This window comes from Chiloscyllium plagiosum, chromosome 14 (genome assembly GCF_004010195.1).
Source record: "Chiloscyllium plagiosum isolate BGI_BamShark_2017 chromosome 14, ASM401019v2, whole genome shotgun sequence".
Lineage (NCBI taxonomy): Eukaryota > Metazoa > Chordata > Chondrichthyes > Orectolobiformes > Hemiscylliidae > Chiloscyllium > Chiloscyllium plagiosum.
The window spans coordinates 54,056,830-54,077,427 of record NC_057723.1 but is presented as its reverse complement, the minus strand read 5'-3'; the positions used below and the strand labels follow the sequence as shown (position 1 = coordinate 54,077,427).

Here is a 20,598-nt window from a genome sequence, read left to right as displayed (position 1 = left end):
GGGTCAGCTAATTTTCTATCCAGACAGCCGGTTTTCCTGTATCTCATGCCTCCCCACTTTCAGAATGAGCCTACCATGAGGAACCTTATCAAACGCCTTGCTAAAATCCAGATACACCACAACTACTGCTCTACCTTCAACAATGTGTTTTGTTCCATCCTCAAAGAATTCAATAAGGTTTGTGAGGCATGACCTGCCCTTCACAAAGCCATGCTGACTATCTCTAATCAAACTATGCCTTTCCAAATAATCATAAATCCCTTCTGTCAAAATCCTCGCCAACCGACATAAGACTGACTGGTCTGTAATTCCCAGGGTTATTCCTATTCCCTTTTGTGAATAAGAGAATAACATTTGCCACCTCCAATCATTTGGTTCTACTCCAGTGGACAGTGAGGACACAAAGCTCATTACAAAAAGGCACTACAATCCCTTCCCTTGCTTCCTGTAAACCTTGGGTATATCCTGTCTGGCTCACGAGACTTACCTATCTTCACATTTTTCAAATTTTCCAGCACATCCTCCTTTTAACATCAACCTGTTTGAGCAAATCAGCTGTTTCACGCTGCCCTCACAAACAAGGTCCCTCTCAGTCGCGAATACTGAAGCAAAGTATTCATTAACGACCTCCCCTACTTCCTCCGACTCCAGGCATAAGGTCTCTCCACTATCCCTGATCGGCCCTACCCTCACTCTGGCCATACCCTTTGTTCCTCACATATGTGTAGAATGCCTTGGGGTTTTCCTTAATCCTACCTGCCAATGCTTTCTCATGCCCCCTTCTAGCTCGAAGTCCATTTTCAGTTCCTTCCTGACTACCTTGTAACCCTCTAGAGCCTGTCTGATCCTTGCTTCCTCAACCTTCAGTAAGCTTCCTTCTTCCTCTTGACTATATGTTCCATATCCAAGGTTCCTTCCCCTACCATCCCTTCCTTGCCTCAGTGGACAAACCTATCCAACATGATCAGCAAGTGGTCTGTTGTGCATTTCCTTGAGAACATCTGTCCCCAATTTAGGCTCTACAGTTCCTGTCTAACAGCATATAGTTCCTCCTCCCCCAATTAAATACTTTCTCATACCATCTGTTCCTATCCCTCTCCATGACTATAGCAAAGGTCAGGGAGTTGTGATCACTATCACCAAAATGCTCTTCCACCGAGAGATCTGACACCTGACTTGCTTCGTTGCCAAGCATCAAATCCAATATGGCCTCCCCTCTAATTCGCCTATCTAGATATTAAGTTAGGAATCCTTCCTGGACAAAACTGATGAAATCTGCTCCATCCAAACTATTTGCACTAAGGAGGTTCCAATCAATATTAGGGAAGTTGAAGTCATCCATGACAACTACCCTGTTTCTTCTGCACCTTTCCAAAATCTGCCTCCCAATCTGCTCCTCCATGTCTTTGTTGCTGTTGAGGGGTCTATAGAAAACTCCCACTAAATTTCCTGTTTCTGACTTCCATCCATACTGACTCAGTTGACAAACCCTCCTCGAGAAACTACCTTTCTGCAGCTGTGATATTATCCCTGATTAGCAATGCCACTCCCCCACCTCTTTTACCTCCCTCCCTATTCCTTTTGAAGCATCTGAATCCCAGAACATCCAACAATCATTCCTGTCCATGATATTCGAATCTCCATAATGGGAACAACATCGTCGCTCCAAATACTGATGCATGCTCTAAGTTAATCACCTTTATTCCTGACACTTGTTGCGTTAAAATAGTTGATCCCTTGTTACTGATATATTTAACTTAAAATGAACGAGGCATGATTACAATGTATAGGGAGTGAAATACACAAAAAATTGGCTGCATTGTTGATAGTCTAGGAGAAAATGAGGACTGCAGATGCTGGAGATCAGAGCTGAAAATGTGTTGCTGGAAAAGCGCAGCGGGTCAGGCAGCATCCAAGGAGCAGGAGAACCGACGTTTCGGGCATGAGCCCTTCTTCCTGAAGAAGGGCTCATGCCCGAAACGTCGATTCTCCTGCTCCTTGGATGCTGCCTGACCTGCTGCGCTTTTCCAGCAACACATTTTCTGCATTGTTGATAGTGAAGAGGAAAGCTGTAGAACAATATTAATAGATTCATGAGGTGAGCAGAAAAATAGCGAATGGAATTCAACCCAGAGAAGCATGAGGTGATGCTTTTGGAGAGCTCAATAGGACAAAGGAATACACAATAAATGGTAGGATTCTGAGAAGTTTAGAGGAAGGCGAGGGATATTGGATGCCCACAGATCCCTGAAGGAAGTAGTACAGGTTGATAATGGAGTTGAAAAGGCATACTTTCCTTTATTACCAATGAGGTTATGCTGGAGTTACATCAAACTTTAATTAGGCCATGATTTGTGCACCGCACTGTTCTGGTCACCTCAGTTTAGAAAGGATATAACTGAACTACAGTAATGTAAGGAGGTGGTGCTGGAGGACTGTAAAATTATTAATGTTATATTTTTGTTCAAAATAATGTCATAGAGCTAAACACAGCAAGTACAGAGTAGTCAGTTTAACTTTAATAGTGCAGAAAATTCTACATACAACTATTTTGAACACGATTAATCGTCGCATGGAAGCATACAGGTTAATTCAGAACAGCCAACGTGGCATTGTTAAGGGGAAAAAAAACAAAAACAAACACACAAAAATAAAATTGGCTCTGACTAGCTTGGGAGCTTTCTTTGATGAGATAAGAAAGGATTGAGGAGGGCAAGGTTCTTAATGTAAATGTACATGGATTTTCAAAAAGGTATTCAATACAGTGTCACACAACAGTTCGATGAGAAGATAATAGGTCATGGAATATAAGAAACAATATAACAATATAAAGTTGATTGAGTAATAGTAAACAGAAAATAATGGTTGATGATATCTTTTTGGAATAGCAGAATGTTTTTAGTGGTGTTCTCCAGGGGTCAGTATTGGTACCTTTGCACTTCATGATTTACATAAATGGTCTACATATTAGTATGCAGGGGAAATTTCAAAGATCTTGGACAATACAAAATTTAAAGTATTATAAACTGTAAGAAGCATCCTTTAGAATTTCAAAAGAACATAGATAAGTGAGTGGATGGGTGGCAGCTGAAAATCAATGTGAACAAGTGTGAATTGGTAGATATTGATACAAAAACATGGACTGACAGCAAAACAATTAAGGGCACTGTTTTAAAAGATATGCAGGAGCTGTACGTGTTCTTAATTCATTAAAGATGGCAGGAGAGGTAGGGAGAGCTGTTACTAAAGCAGTATTCTAGGCTTCATAAAAAGGGGCATTGAATACAGGAGCAGAAAGGTTATTTGAACTTGTATTAATACACTGCTCAGACCTCAGCTGGAGTATTATGCACATTTCTGGGCATCAGACTCTAGGAACAATGTGAACTCATAGGAGATAGTGTTGAAGATCTTAATGAAAATGGTCCCAGGAATGAGAACTCTCAGAAATGAAGATGCAGAAGGCTAAGAGGCGAGCCACTTGAAGTTTGCCAAATTATTAGGGGTGTGGACAGAATAGGTATAGAGAATATCCCAGCTCCTAAGAGGATCAGAGGGCACTTTAAAGTAAATTGTAAAAAAAAGAATGTAAGGTGAGATAAAAGTTTTGTCTTACAGCAAGTGTTGATTCTGGAATGCACGAGAGCAGATTTGAGGCATTTAAGAGGGCATTGGATGGTTCATTAAATAGAACCAACATACAGGATTATGCAGAAAAAGCAAGGAGGTTGGTACCAAGTCAGAAGGCTATAAACAGCTACTGCAGGCACAATGGGTTGACTTGCCTCTTTCAGCACAATTAACAATTCTGTCATCTTTCCAAATTGTTGTATACATGCTTCTATCCAGCTTTGTTTTAATCTTTTCCTTTTATGTAAAAAATTTGTGCTTTTCTATGAAGAAAACATTGACATCCTCAAGTGATTGTTAAGTTACTAACCACCACGGTAACCAAATTGCAAGAATAAAACATATGATCTATCAAGTAAGGTTGCACTTTAAGATCTGACTTGTCCAGCATTACCATTAGCTGGGATCATTATAAATCCAGAAGGAAACTCACAAACACAAGCTCCTTTTTTCCCCATTCCAAGTTGCCTTTGAGAAGATGGTGATAAGTTACCTTCTTGAACTGCTGCGGTCCATGTACTGTAGATATAGACACACCGTGCCATTAGGGAGCGAGTTCTTGATGACAGTGAAGGAACGGTGATACATTTCCAAGTCAGAATGGTGAGTGGCTTGGAAGGGAACTTGCAAGTGGTCCTCCCATGTGTTTGCTACCTTTGTCCTTCAAAATGGAAGTGGTTATGGGTTTGGAATAATTTTAAGATACTCAAAGCTCAGTTTCCACTTTCCTTGCTCACATGGCAAGGTTTCATTTTGGCATATGTCTGCGTTCACTCAAAGATATCTTCTTTAGTTAATGGCTATTCCTAAGATCCTTAAGCAAAGTGCTCACAAAGCTCACTCAATCTTTGACTTGTCTTCCCTGAACTCATGAATTCAACAGTCTTGTAAGGATGTCTCCCTCTCTTGACATCTTAAAGCCTTTCTTCAAAGCTTTCACCTTTTGAGCGTCTAAGTCACTCAAGACTCCTTTTCTTTTACACAGTCTGTTTTTGAGACTTCTACCTGCACCGTAAATGTTACACGCCCTTTTTCTCCAAACTGAAAATGTGTTGCTGGAAAAGCGCAGCAGGTCAGGCAGCATCCAGGGAACAGGAGAATCGACGTTTCGGGCATAAGCCCTTCTTCAGGAATGGCTTCTTCAGGATTCCTGAAGAAGGGCTTATGCCCGAAACGTCGATTCTCCTGTTCCGTGGATGCTGCCTGACCTGCTGCGCTTTTCCAGCAACACATTTTCAGCTCTGATCTCCAGCATCTGCAGACCTCACTTTCTCCTTTTTCTCCAAACAACAAGTTTATCTTGAAAACTACAACAATCACTTACCTTCTGGAGGTTTGTCTCTCTTTCTAAATGTAAACCTAGAAGAGTATAAAGGCAGTGAGAGTATATTTACAAGGGAAATCAGGAGGGCAAATATGGGACATGAGACAGCTTTGGGTTAAGGAGAATGCAAAGGGATTTTATAAATATATGAAGGACAAAAGGGTAACTAGGGAGAGAGTTGGGCCCCTCAAAGATCAGCAAGGCAGCCTATGTATGGAACCATAGGAGATGGGGCAAGATACTAAACGGGTACTTTGCATCAGTGTTCACTGTGGAGAAGGACATGGAAAATACAGAATGTGGGGAAATACATGGTGACATCTTGAAAAATGTCCATATTACAGAGATGGTGGTGCTGGATGCCTTAAATTTCATAAAGCTGGATAAATCCCCAAGCCCTGATCAGGTGTACCCTTGAACTCTGTGGGAAGCTAGGTTTAGTTTGAGAGGGAAAAGATTTAAAAGGGACCTAAGGGACAACTTTTTCACACAAAGGGTGGTGCGTGTATGGAATGAGCTGCAGAGGAAGTGGTGGAAGCTGGTACATTACAACATTTAAAAGGCATCTGAATGGGTATATGGACAGGAAGGATTTAGAGGAATATGGGCCAAGTACTGGCAAATGGGACTAGATTAATTTAGGATATCTGGTCGGTATGGACAAATTGGACCGAAGGGTCTGTTTCTGTGCTGTACATTTCTATCTTCCAAAAAGTCACCTGCCTTGCTTTTTTAAAAATCCTCTTTAATCCTTGTTTTTTAAAACAATGAATGATTCACACCAAGGGATTTTTGAAAAGACTTCATTTAAATGCATGCAAACAAATTCTAGATAACCCAACCACTCAGAAATCAAAATCTAAAATGCAATGAAAATAGTGTTTTCTATTTTCTTAAATTGCATAATATAGGACTACAACTACAATCTGTAATCTCATGGAGGCCAGTCTTTAACCAAATCTACTCACTCATTGTAACATCACAAAATAGTTGGGGACACTGCATAGTGTAATGGCCATGGGCTGTGACAACAGTCAGGTAGTGGTACTAAAGCTTGCAGTCCAGAACAAACTGTACCCCTAGCCAAGATGTTCCTATACAACTACAACACTGGCATGTACCTGAAAACTACTCAAGTATGTCCTGTGCACATAAATTCAGTCAAATTCAACTCGGTCCATTACTATTCTATTAGTCTACACTCCATCATCAAAATGACAGAAGAGGCTGTCAGCAGTAAATTCATGCAGAATTTGCAAAGGAATAACCTGCTCAGTTTTGGTTCCACCAGGGTCACTTACCTCTTGGCCTCATTACAGTCTTCATTCAAATCAGGGACTAATAGGGTTGAATACCAGAGATCAGGTGAGGGTAACAGCCTTGAAATTAACACTATATTTGGCCGAGAGCAGCACCGAGACTCCCTGGCATTCACTGGGAATCAGGGATTAAACTCTGTTGGTTGAAGTCATGCCTAGCTCAAAAGAGAGATGGACGTGATTATTGGAGGTCAATCATCTCATGTCCCTGGACATCTCTGCAGGAGTTCCTCAGGGGAGTGTCCCAGAACCAACCATCTTTAACTGCTTTCCTCAAACTCATAAGGCGAGGACGTTCAATCATGATTGCACAATGTTCAGCATCATTCACAATTCCTCGGGTATTGAAAGTAACTTCACATGCAGCAAGACCTGAACAACATCCGGGCTTCAGCTGATAAGTGGCAAGTAACATCCACACCACTGATTTGCCAAGAAATGGCTGTCTTTAACAAGACAGAAGAAACAAACATCCTCTGATATTCAATGGCATTACCATCATTGCTGCTCTCGGCCAAATATAGTGTTAATTTCAAGGCTGTTACCCTCACCTGATCTCTGGTATTCAACCCTATTAGTCCCTGATTTGAATGAAGACTGTAACGAGACCAAGAGGTAAGTGACCCTGGTAGAACCAAAACTGAGCAGGTTATTACTTTGCAAATTCTGCATGAATTTACTGCTGACAGCCTCTTTTGTCATTTTGATGATGATGGACTAATATCAACATTGACCAGAAACAGAACTGGACTAACCATATAAGTACTATGGCTACAAAAGCAAGTTAGAGACTGGGAATTCTGCAGCAATTAACTTACCTCTTGTTTCCCCAATGCCTGTCCACTATCTGTAAAGTACAAGACAGGAGTTTGATGGAATACTCCCCAATTGCCTGGATGACTGGACCTCCAACAACACCCAAGAAGTTCGACACTATCCAGGTAAAAGCAGCATGTTTGATTGGTGCCTCATCCATGAGCTTCGACATTCACCTCCTCTACCACAGTGGCAGCAGTTTGTACCATCTACAAGATACACTGCTTAATTTCACCTAGACTCCTTCGACAGTGACAAAACTATAATCAGATCACCTAGAAGGGATGAGCAGCAGATTCCTTGCAAGCCACATTCCAACTGGACTTGGAAATACACTATCATTCCCTCAGTGTCACTGGGTCAAAACCCTGGAACTCACTGCCTAACAACATTGTGGTTTTATTTACAGCACATGGACTGCAGCAATTCAAGAAGGCAACTCTGCACCACCTTCTTGAGGACAATTAGGGATGGGCAATAAATGCTGGTCCAGCATTAACACCGACATCCCATTAACACAGGGGAAAAGAAAAATCAAATTTTGCTATGCATGGTTCTGTAGTACCTAAATTTGCCAAAAATAATAACACAAACTTTCATCATAATACAGACCAAGTGGTCAAAAATAAAATAGGTTAGGTAGTTCATTTTGTGTTTCACCTTCTGTGCCATAATTTTTTTTGAAATATTCCAATTATTCGACAAGGGGGAAATGTACAGCAATGTGGGGGGGGGGTGCAGGTGAGCAGCAGTATGCAAGTTAAATGGCCCCTTCTGTGCTGCAATAATTCTAAGATTACAAACAACAGGATATACAAAATGCATATGGTGTGAAGCTAAATTCAATCACAGGATAAACCCAAAGATGTTGACTGAACTTTGTGATGAGGGTGTAATTTTTTGTGCACATTTCATCCTTTGCTTCTTTCAATTTAACATGTGGAAAGGAGAAACTTTAACTGCATTAACAACTTGACAAATAGCTCTATAAATTTAAATTATGTCAAACAGAGTGAGACCTGCCAACATTATCTTTCTGGCAGAAGCATCTGCTATGAATAATACAGAGATCAGCTGCTTTTCTCACAAGAATTAATTGCATCTCGCTGTGCCAAACTCAGTGTGGAAGAAAATAAATTATTCTTTAAAGGTAGGAAAATTGTTGCAGTCAATCTTTACAAAGACCCAAATGCTAAATGCACAGAATGAATTATCAAACAGGCAAGGTCCCAGAAAGTTGCTATCAAGAATAAAAACTAACTTTAATCGGTATCTTCCCTGGCTATACAGGCTGTACAGCACTTTATTACCGACTAGATCTCTTAATACAATTGTGCCAGAAAACGCTTCTCCTGTTACAGAATCTTAACTGTGAAATAGATGCTAGTCTTTTTTTATTAAAAAGAAACCTGATCTGCAGTAGCTATTGATTGCACTGCAAACAGCTTATTAAAATGAATCCAACTAGTAGCAAGTATTTTTTAATTTATGTAAGACGTTCATTCCCCTGTAATTGTGCATCTTTTATATTAATTCGTTCACAGAATGTGACAGTCACAAGTCAACAATTAGTGCCTGACCCCTTCAGGAAGGCTTAAGAGTCAGTCACATTGTTGTGGGTCTGGAGACACATGTAAGCTAAACTGAGCAAGGATGAGGGATTTCCTTCCTGAAGGGATATCAGGACATTACTTTTTAACAACAATTGACAATGTTTACATGGTTGCTACTAAGCCAGCTTTTTATTCCAGATTTTCATTGAATTGCCATTTGCCAAGGTGGGTTGAAACTTGTGTCCATGGAAGATTGGCCTGGGGTTCTAGTTTGCTAGTCCAGTGAAAATTTACTATGCCACCACTTTCCTTTACATGTAATATTTTATGTGTATTTAAAGGTTAAAAAGCTACATACCAGCAAATGCAGGAACGGTTACTGACTGACCATAGTTTACTCTCGTAATAGCAGTGACTACTTCATCAACGAAGCGCTGGGAGATTCCTAGTTCCTGCAGGGTCTCTGCCACATGTCGCCGTGTCATGTTAATGAAACGATCCCCACCCAATGACTGCAGCATTTCTTCCAATGTACTGAAGGAATAGCCATGGGCCTGATACTTGTAGATCCTACCATATAATGACAAGATAGGGTTAAACATTTCTTTTACTCACCATTTCTCCTTTTTCACTTCTTGAGAAAATTGTTGCCTATTGATTGCCAAGCATTAAAAAGGAACTAATGTACATGCACGTGAAGAAATATCACAACGTTTCTTTTATCAGCTGCCAAGAGATACCCAGTGTTTTAAAAATTGCATTCACAATAATTATTTCAGTAGACACTAGTAACTTGCTAGCCCATACCACATAGAATGTGATACAAAAAGGGCTTCATTCTAAAACTGCTCAACCCTGCTAGTAACTAGCAACTCAATCTGTCTGCTTAATAACAATGGTCTTTTCACTGAGGCATCTTTGTTGTCCTAAGGACATGCATGGGTATGGAGAAAGTTAGGTGGAGGAAGGAAGAGAAAGTTAGGTGGAGGAAGGAAGGGAAAGTAGTCTCAGTGAGACACAGTGTTTGCTTTTTCTACCATATCTCCTTGTTTATACAAGGAGACATGCTGTTAATTCACAATCACAACTTTACAGGTTTGATTTTGGGCAACAAATGTTTCCTTCAACATTCTATGAAGTACCCAGCATTCAATTAGCACCACGTTCAGAACACTGGCAACAACCCATAACTGCGCAAATTAATGAGGTGTTGGATTCATCTCTCAACTGTAGCAAAAGGCAACAGAACCAATGGGCTGGTGTGAACTGTGCTTTAAGACTTGATGCAAAAAGGCATTACAAATCTCAAACATATTCAGGAATTAGTCTTTTTCATTGTAGAAGTGACAGGCAGAAATTTCACAGGATGACAAATTTTATAGTTCTACTGTGATCAGAACCATTTTGGAATTCTGCACTGTTCCCACTAATCTGGCTCAACCTGCTACAGGAGGGGGTTAGGAGTCACATCTGCAAGTCACCTCTTTCTATGCAACGCAAGACTCCTGGACTGACCATGGTAGCAGGCCTACTTGTAATGGGGGAAGGAGCAATCAGTATAGTCTAAGCTGCCCCCTTCCAAAACAAACTCAGCAAAACCTTTTTGTCAAACTGTGTTGGATCCTTCTGCCCACGCTGGACCTCAGATGCATGTTACTCTCTTTTGAACCATATACATCAGATGAGACCAGGTGTGCCAGTGCTGATGGTACAAGAGATTTCAATAATGGACCTAACAGCCAACATCCATTACAACCTGTGGAACCCCAATTCTGATCCCTCTTTACATAGATTGCCTTGTCGAGTCAGGTTGGGGCTCCTTCAACACAAGGCTAAACAGAAAACATTCCCAGGAGGCTGGGATTTAACATATTCCATGGGCATTCACCAGATCAACTGTGGACTTTTGGAACTAACATATTTTGCTTACAAAGGTCCTGCTTTGATTCATTATACCTTAGCACCAACAAAGCAACAGAATGGAAATAAAAAATAAAAAATACAAAAGCCTTGATTCCTGATGGTAAATGGGCTATTCAAAGTTTTGCTGAAATATTATAGCAAGAGATTGAGAAGTATGAACTGGTGGTCTCAGTTAGCTGATCTTAGTGACAGCAGCGAGGAGAGCATTAGATAATTAACTTTAGACAGTCTTTAACAGACTAATAAAATGAATCATTGGTTGCACTGATTGACGGAGTTTGTGCTTCCCAGCAATCAAACAGGTCAACGTTTGCTATAGATCCCAAGGCTGCTGACAAATATTTGTAGATGTACAAGGAAACAGAATAGATTCCAAAACAGAAACATTTGACAGTAGATTCCACATTGATCTGAAACAACATTCTGTTACAATAACAGAATGGTCACATTCTTGCACAGAGGATATTTTCTGTAATTGATGTGGGTGCCAGCCTTTGCTGTGGTGGAACTTCCACTGGCCTCAAAAGATTGTTGCTTCAAGGCCCATTCCAGAGATTTGGCATAGCATCTCAGCTAGACTTCAGTGCTACATTGCCTGCGCTGCCATAAATTAGCTAGGACATTTAACATACATCCTCTGAGATGGATGCGAAAATGTTCCAAAGCACGATTACAAGAGCAAGGGAGCAAATATGGTGTGCTCACCAACATTTAGCTTTCGACCAACACCTAACAGATGATAGCGATATTCATTTCACTGCTGTTTATAGGACATTGCAGTAAATCAATTGCCTGCTGAGTTCCTTACTTTAAAACAATCTCTACATTTCAAAAATACTTGGCTATTGGGAGGGCATGAAACAGGAACTCTATGAAAATGTGACTTCTTTTTTCAGTTTTACAGAAAAATGGAAGGAGCAGATCATATTTCAGTGTGTCCATTAACTGATGATTTGTGTTCTAAGCAACAATATATGAATTACACAATATACTATACCTCATGAACTTCTCCACTATCTCTTCCACCCACATTTGCAGACGTAGTAAACTAAAGCCATATCGCCACCACATTTTAAACAGATCCTGGAGGTACCAATCAGTTTCTTCGAATACAAACTCTTCCCCATTGAATAGTGCCACTTTCTCTGGAACATTTTTTCTATGCTTCAGCCCTGGTAGACAGAGAGACAGGCAAAAGTAAGAAGCAAATTGATATAATAATAAACAATAAACTTATTGAATAAGCAGTGTCTAAAATTCAAGAATGCGTTTTATGATAAAAAGATTTAGACAGTGAATAGCTGAATGATACTGAGTAAATAGTCTTAGGTTTAATTTGTGAGGATGGTCGCAAAGGTTTCTGGTTATATTTTGGGTGAACCCTGTCAGGAATCTAATTAAGGTGAGACCAAGTCTGGGTGAAAACAAGCATTTCTAGTTTTGACGCAACGTCAATTGAAAATGCAAATCTGTCTCTCTTTCCACATAACCTGCTTGTTATACTTTCTCTTTCTTAACCCTTTGCTTTCTTAGATTAAAAAACTCAAACTTTTCTCCCTTGTTTACTCGACCTCAAGACTACATGTCAACACAGTTACCGGCTGGTCTCATTGTGAAAGCATGGTTGAGTTCCAAAAATGAGCAGTCGTGTCTGTGTGGGTTTCCTCTGGGTGCTCCAGTTTCCTCCCATAGTCCAAATATGTGCAGGTCAGGTGAATTGCCCATGGTGTTAGGTATAGGGGAATGGGTCTGGGTAGGTTGCTCTTCGGAGGGTCGGTGTGGACTTGTTGGGCCAAAGGGCCTGTTTCCACACTGTAGGGAATCTAATAATGTTAGGCTCTTCACTCTGTTCATAATCCCATGGTACATTTCTCTGCCCAATGGCAGCACAGTAGCCCAGTGGTTAGCACTGCTACCTCACAGTGCCAGGGACCCAGGTTGAATTCCAGCCTTTGGCAACTATTTGTGTGGCATTTGCACATTCTCCCCATGTCTGCATGGGTTTCCTCCAGGTGCTCAGGCCTCGTCCCATAGTCCAAAGATATGCAGATTAGTCAGATTAATCGAATATATTGATTGTATGATTGTACCTAAATTAATTTAATCATACAATGTTAGTCTGCCTACTAATCCTGCACTCTTAAATAGGTAAAAAGAAGGACTGTGGATGCCGGAGTGCTCTGCCCTCTTAAATGCCCTCTGCATGGGTCAATTAATTCTAGGGCAGTTAGGGTCAGGCAACGAATATTTGACCTTGTCAGTAACACTCACATTCTATATAAGGTTCCTGCTGAGCTGAGTCCACTACTGCTCATTTTTGGAACTCAACCATGCTTTCACAATGAGACCAGCCGGTAACTGTGTTGACATGTAGTCTTGAGGTCGAGTAAACAAGGGAGAAAAGTTTGAGTTTTTTAATCTAAGAAAGCAAAGGGTTAAGAAAGAGAAAGTATAACAAGCAGGTTATGTGGAAAGAGAGACAGATTTGCATTTTCAATTGACGTTGCACACAGACAGTCGCCCGAGGCAGCAGTGCTAACCACTGTGCCACCGTGCCGCCCATTTCATGAAGACCTTGAAATATTCAGACTTACAGCTGCAAAGCTGAGAGATGTTTGTTTATTTTCAGATTTAGACTTCCAAGGTTGAAAAAGACAGAGATAATACACTCCCCAGCTGGTTAGCCCTTAGCAAGGAATATTCACAACCAACATTTTGTCTAAGCTGTGCAGCTGTGTACACATGCAGCAACTCCATGATTCCATATACCAACTTTGGAAGTCTGTGCAGCCAGAAAGACAATTTTAATGGATCGCTGGTGACCAGACCTAGGCTGTTGTATTGGTGTATTTTAAAGAGCTTAGCAATTAACTAAAGGTAATCTTTGTATTAAAGTTAAATATCTAACAATACATTTGTTTGGGGAAGGAAACTGCCGTCCTTACCTAGTCTGGCCTTTATGTGGCTCCAGACCCACAGCAATATGGTTGACACTTAACTGCCTGCTGAGCAATTAAGGATGGACAATAAGTGCTGGCCTAGCTAGCAACACCCATATCCTGTGAAGGAAGAAAAGAAAATACCGTAGAGGAGGAATTCCTGAAGTGTATGGGGGATGATTTTATGGAACAATATGTTGAGGAACCAACTAGAGAACAAGATATCCTGGAGTCTGGAAGAACACAGCAAGCCAGGCAGCATCAGGAGTTGGAGAAGTCAACATTTCAGGTATTAACCCTTCTTCAGGACTAGATGTGGGGGAGCTACAGATAAAGGGGGTTGGGGAGAGTAGCAGAATGGTGGGTTAGGGATAGGTGAACACAGGTAGTGCATATGACCTGGTTGGTCAATGGGAAGGATGAATCTGGTTGGTAGCTGAAAAGGAGGCTTAGTAGGTGGAATGGGAGGAGGCAGGGCAGAGAGGAGAGAGCTGGGGGATGGGATGGGAGGTTATTTGAAATTGGAGAACTAAATGTTAAGTCCTCTGGGCTAAAGGCTGCCTAGCAGACAGTGAGGTGCTGCTCCTCCAATATGCGGTCTGATTCATTGCAGCAAAAGAGGAGGTCAAGGATGGACATGTCAAAAAGGGAATAGGAGGGTGAATTAAAATGGGCAGTGACCAGGGAGTTGGCCGTTTCTGGCCAGGCAAAGATGCTTGGTGAAACAGAAACCTACTCTAAGTTGGAGAAGATGCAGGTGAACCTCTGTTTCACCTGGAAGACTGTTTGGGGCCCTGGATGGAGGTGAGGGAAGTGTTGCACATTTTTTGCCTACAGGCAAGTGTTAAATCTTCAGCCAGTGCTCCCAATGTGGTCTTCTCTACATTGATGAGACCCAACATACTACTGCATCCAATGCTCCTGATGTGTTCTTTTCTACATCAGTGAGACCCAACATAAACTAGGTGTCCGTTTTGCCAAGCATCTTTCCAGGCCCAAAATGGCCAGCCTGACCTCCTGGTCACCACCCATTTCAATTCCCCCTCCAACATGTCCATCCTCAGCCTCCTCAAGTGCCGCAGTGAATCAGAGAGCAAATTAGAGGAACAACATCTCATCTTCCAACTGGGCAGCCTACAGCCCAAAGGACATAACATTGATTCCTCGAATTACAAATAACCTCACCTCCTCCCCTTCATTCAACCTACCAAGCAGATTCATCCCTCCCATTGACCAACCGGGTCCTACCTGTGTTCACCTATTACTATTCACTATTCTGCTACTCTCTCCACCCCCCGCATTATGTGTAGCTCCCCTTACCCCCAGATCTAGTCCTGCAAGAGAGTTATACCCAAACGTTGACTTCTCCACCTCCTGGTGCTGCCTGGCTTGTTATGTTCTTCCAACCTCCTGTTTATCTATTTTGGATTTTAGCATCTGCAGTTTTTTTGTTCTAACCAAGATATCCCAGGCTGTCATGTGTCAGAGAAAGGAAGATTGGCAATTTAGCAGCGTATGGAAAGAGTGAGCATAATTTGATGAAATTCTTCATTAATATGGAGAATGGTAAAGTTGGTTCTTAGAGTAGGGTCCTGAATCTAAATAAAGGAATCTACATGTATCAACATGAGCTGACTATAACAATTGGGGAACTTTATGTAAGGGAACGATGGTGGATAGGCAATGCAAATATTTACAGCCTGTGGATGAACTGCTGCAAGTGTTCATTCGTGGCCATAAAAATAAAATGGGATAAGTGGCTCAACCAAGGAACTGTCATACAAATTGGCCAAAAAAGCAGCAGACCTGAGATTGGGAACAGTTTAGATTTTAACAAAGAAGGACGAAGAGATTGATTAAGAGTAAAATGACTGTAAAGTCTTTTATTAGTATTTGAAGAGAAAACAATTTAAAGAGAAAACAAAATTGGAACTCTTTCAGTTAGTAAGTTATGAAATGGAACAAAGAGACAGCAGACCAATTAAATATATATTTTGATTCTATCCTTGCAAAGCAAGTCACGGATACTGTCCAGACAACGGTAGGCAACATAGGCTGTCGTGAGAGGGAGGAACTGAAGGAATTGAGTATTACTAAGGAAATAGTACTGGGGAAATTGATGAGATTAAAGTTTAGTAAATCCCCAGGGTCTTCTAATCTACATCTACTTAAGGAATTGGCCCTTGAAATAACGGATGCATTGGTGATCATCTTTCAGGCAGAGTCAGTATGGATTTTTGACAGAGAAATCATGCTTGATAAATCTATCGGAATTTTTCCAGGAGGTAATAAGTAAAGTTGATAAGGGGAGCCAGTGGATGTGGTTTACTTGGACTTTCAGAAAGCTTTTGATAAGGTCCCATGCAAGAGATTAATTAGCATGTAAAATTAAAAGTGCCTGGGATTGGGGATTGTGTACTGATATAAATACAGAACTAGTTGGCAGATAGGAAACAAAGAGTGGGAATAAACAGGTCTTTTTCTAAGTGGCAGACAGTGACTACAGGGATACCACAAAAATCAGTTTTGGGACTCCAGCTTTTACATTATATATATTAATGATTTAGATAAGGGAACTAAATCCACTATTTCCAATCTCCAAGTTTGCAGACAATACAAAACTGGGTGGGAGGTCTGCTGTGAGGAGGACAAAGATGCTTCAGTGCAATTTGAATAAGTTGATTGAATGGGCAAATGTATGGTAGATGATGTATAATGCGGATAAGTTTGAAGTTGTCCATTTTTATAGCAAAAACATGAAGGCGGATTATCATCTGAATGCTGATAGATCGGGAAAGGGTAGTGCAACAACCCCTGATTGCCCTCATACACCAATCATTGAAAACAAACATGCAGGCGCAGCAAGCAGTGAAGATGACAAATGGCATGTTCACCTTCATTGTGAGAGGATTCGAGTACAGAAGCTGAAATGTCTTGCCACAATTGTACAAGGACTTGGTGAGACCATAACAAGTACTGTGATCTCTTCACCTAAGGAAGGATATTCTGGCTATGGATGGAGTGCAACGCAGGTTTACAAGACTGACTTCTATGATAACAGGGCTGATATATGAAGAGAGACTGGCTCAGTTTGGATTAAATTATTTGAAGTTTAAGAATGAGAAGGGAGTTCATAGAAACTTATAAAATTCTAAACAGGACCAGACACAGTAAAAACAGGAAGATTGCTTCTGATGACTGGGAAGTCCAGAACCAGAGGTACGATTTAAGGATGATGTGGTAGGCTATTTACAACTGAGATCAGGAGAAATGTCTTCACCCAGAGATTGGTTTTCTTGTGGCCTGCCCCTTCACAGAAAGTGGTGTGGCAAGCAGGCCATTGGGCCCATCAAATCCACACCAACCCTCCAAACAAATTTCCACCAGGCCCACATTCTTGAATGTTTTTAAGAAGGAGTTTGATATAATTCTAGGGCTAAAGGGGTCAAAGTCCTGTTAGAATTTTATAAGTTTCTATGAACTCCCTTCTCATTCTTAAACTTCAATTAACATAACCCGAACTGAGCCAGTCTCTCTTCATATATCAGCCCTGCCATCGTAGACGTCAGTCTTGTAAACCTGCGTTGCACTCCATCCATAGCCAGAATATCCTTCCTCAGGTGAAGAGATCACAGTACTTATTGTGGTCTCACCAAGGCCTTGTACAATTGAGTCAGATTACCATTTTGAATGGCAAAGGAAGCTTGAAAGGTCAAATGGCAAAGTCCTTCTCACACATACTATGTGCATATGTTTATGAGATGCAAGCTTCACAGAATTTTTGTAGCATGGTAAGAAGCCTTTCTGCCCATTGAGTCTGCATCCTTCTATTTTAATCCACCTCCATTCACTTGGGTTGTGAAAGCACAGTGGGATAACCAGACATGTATTTCATTCCCACATCTAAAATTTAACTTTTAGTTAACTGTGAATCATCACTTACTCGTGCATTATTTATGGCAACGCCTCCACCAATCAGAATCTGCCTGCCAATAATCAGCACTCACTTCTCATGATATTAAATGTTGTTTTTCCATTTACTTTTATAATGCTTCCAAACTGTCTTGATTAGTGTAAGACAGGCAGTTTGTTAAATGCGTATTTTTCAGCAACACTCAAGTTGTGTCATGTTATCGTATTATCAAATCTCAAAAAAAACATAGTTCTGGATTCATACAGTTATCGGCTTTCATTAAATTATAGACTACTTACAGTGTGGCAAACAGGTCATTGGGCTCATCAAGTCCACACCAACCCTTGAATAACATCCCACCAGACCACACCCATGCCATACCCTGTAAACCTGCATTTGCCATGGTTAATCCACCAACCTTGCACATTTAATATGGCCAACCCATCTGAGCCTGCAAATCTTCAGAATATGGGAGGAAACCGGACCGGCGGGATGAAACCCACGCAGACATGGGAGAATGTGCAAACTCCACACAGCCCGAGGATGGAATCGAACACAGTTCCCTGGTGCTAAGAGGCAGCAGGGTCAACTACTGAGCTACAGTGCCACTTCACTCCTCATTGCTAAAGAAAATGTGGTGAATACTTTGGAAATTAAATTATTAAACATAATCTTACCTAAATGTTTAACAAAGTCTTGCATATGAAGGTTGAGAGGGTGAATCACTGAGCCGCCAATCTCATATTGCTGACCATTTACAGTTACTGTTGCTAGTCGACCTCCAATAGTGCCCTTCTCGTAGACATCAATTTTAACATTGTGACCAAACTCCCGTCTAAAGAAATAGGCAGCTGATGATCCTCCAATTCCTGCACCAACTACAGCTGTGGAAAACAAAATGAAAATAAATTAATGAAAGGAATTCCAGTGTATAATATCTAGCTACTTATTTTGGCTATGTTTAGATATACATTGAAACAAATCACTTTGATCATAAGATTACATAGATTTTGTTTGACATGTTAGCATTCCATTCAAGTATTTTACCAACTCTTAATAATTGCAATTGATCACAACACACTGAAAAAAAATCAAAGCGAAGTGGGGTGGAGTTAAATGAAGAAAAATATTTAGAGGGGATCAAATTTACACTCTCACCAAATGATTTTGAAGTTGCAAGCTAAACTGGCATTACTATGGATTTGGTTGAGTTTGAAGAAAAGCAAAACCAACCAGACCTTATTCAATATTCATACAATTGCCACACCATGTACAAATAAACATATCTCCAATGAAACATATCAATATAGATACCCTTTTAGACCTATCCTGTTGCCTCAAAATCTCACCTGGTAACTTTGCTACAACTCTTCAATTTTCTTCTATGAATTGGGGAAGCATGGTGATGTATTTTTATTGCACAATTATCTGACTGCAGCAGGATTCGAAAAACATGAAATTCTCGCAATGTCAAAGCTGGACGGATATGTGCCAAGTGCTGGCAAATGGGACCAGATAAGGTTAGGAAATGTGGTCAGCAGGGGCGAGTTGGACCGAAGGCTTTGTTTCCGCGCTGTATTTCTCTATGATTCTACCAGTCAGGTCTTGGGCCTCATAAACCAATTCAAATTACGCCAAACAGCTTTCAAATCGTGTTTAACCTGAAACTGAGGAACTCCATTTGATGTATTACATTGTATCAAAATCAAGCTAATTTAGGTGAATGATGCCCTTATCCATTTTAAACATCTCTACATTGTTTGTGGAAAGGATACGATTTGCTGTCATTTTTCCTTGGATTCATGTAACTGCCCATGTTTAGAGCAAAATGCGATAGTTTTTTTTTGCCGGGGGACGTTACTTCGACTCTAATTTTAAATTCAGAAACTCTCAGTAAAAATTTGAGAACACCATCTGTACAGGCTGAACTAAGGTAAACAGCGAACATGTTACAACTCTGCAGTTAAATCACTTATCAAACATATATCTTACCTATTTTTTTAGGGGGCGCTTCTTCCTGATGGCTCACGGTGACTGCGATTCTCAGCAATAAAGTACAAGTCAACACAGCTCTACCAGCCATATTGCACAAAGCTGAAACCCAATGACCAATGCACAGTGACAAAAAGGACGGAAGATGTCCCAAACCCGTTGACAGTGAGTATTTGCAGCAATGGGGAGATCGGATTGAAGAGCAGGCTCTTTCGCAGAGCTCCTCCGCCGTGGGCTAACCCCGCACAGGCGGTTTCTCCAAATATCTGGAACCGGATCACAAATTTAACTCAGCACGAGCGAGTAACAAAACACTCCATATAGGCTTGGGTTCACCCTTGTCTCTGGAGTTATTTTACTTAAAATTGGGAGAACATTCAAGGGCATGCCCCCTCCAGTTGCCACAATTCCTTCACCTCATGTATATCAGTCCCATTTATCAAGTGATCCTTGTGCCAGGTTTTGCGACATCCCGCACCATTGACACATTGTGGGAGAAAGGCGCAAGCGCGGGCCCACATCAGGAAATCCAGGGCGATATGACTCATTTCTTTGTAATAAATGACCAAGGTTGACACCTTAGACAACACCCACTTACAGATTCAAATCGTCCACATTCAGTTTTGGGGATAAAGGAGAGATTTTAATATGTACTGTAATACTTTTACAGCCAGGGCAAAAATAACATGCACAGATTTGGAACGGTACAGAAGAATATTCTGCCCATCATGCCCGTATCTGCTCTTCCAACGAGTATCATCATAGAGTCATACAACACTGAAACTTTCTAGCCTAGCTCGTCCATGCCGACCAGATTTCCTGAATTGAACTAGTCCCATTTGCCTATATTTTCCGCTCACCTCCATCCAAGGCCCCAAACAGTCTTTCCAGGAGAGACAGTGGTTCACTTGCTTCTCCTCCAACCTAGTTTATTGAATCTGGTTCTCCCGATGTGGTCTTCTCTACATTGTTGTGGAGAAAATATAGAGAATCACCAGGAGATGCAGAGAGTTCTTCAAGAAGTAGGTCCTTTATTTGCAAACAAAAAAACGTGACCCTGAGAAAGCAGATTCTTGAATGCCCACGAACCTCAGGATCCATGGATTTTTTTAATCATGTTTCTGTTAACTTATCAGTATGTCCAACTATATTAATCAAAGTACCTCACTCTAGCTACACAATAAACCAG

At 40.9% G+C, this 20,598-nt stretch overlaps 1 protein-coding gene across 1 annotated transcript in view; it reads right to left on the bottom strand.

Annotated features, from left to right (window-relative positions):
* The window catches only part of LOC122556734 (prenylcysteine oxidase-like), a 47,871-nt gene extending 28,205 nt beyond the window's left edge, over nt 1–19,666 (bottom strand). Inside the window, exons 1-4 of the mRNA XM_043703827.1 lie at nt 19,410–19,666; nt 18,095–18,301; nt 11,563–11,737; nt 9,001–9,212 (exon numbers count right to left, since the gene is read on the bottom strand). Coding sequence (XP_043559762.1) covers nt 9,001–9,212; nt 11,563–11,737; nt 18,095–18,301; nt 19,410–19,500 — 685 coding nt within the window. The 5' untranslated portion in view covers nt 19,501–19,666. The remainder of the gene's footprint in view (nt 1–9,000; nt 9,213–11,562; nt 11,738–18,094; nt 18,302–19,409) is intronic.
* Between the last annotated feature and the right edge of the window lie 932 nt (nt 19,667–20,598).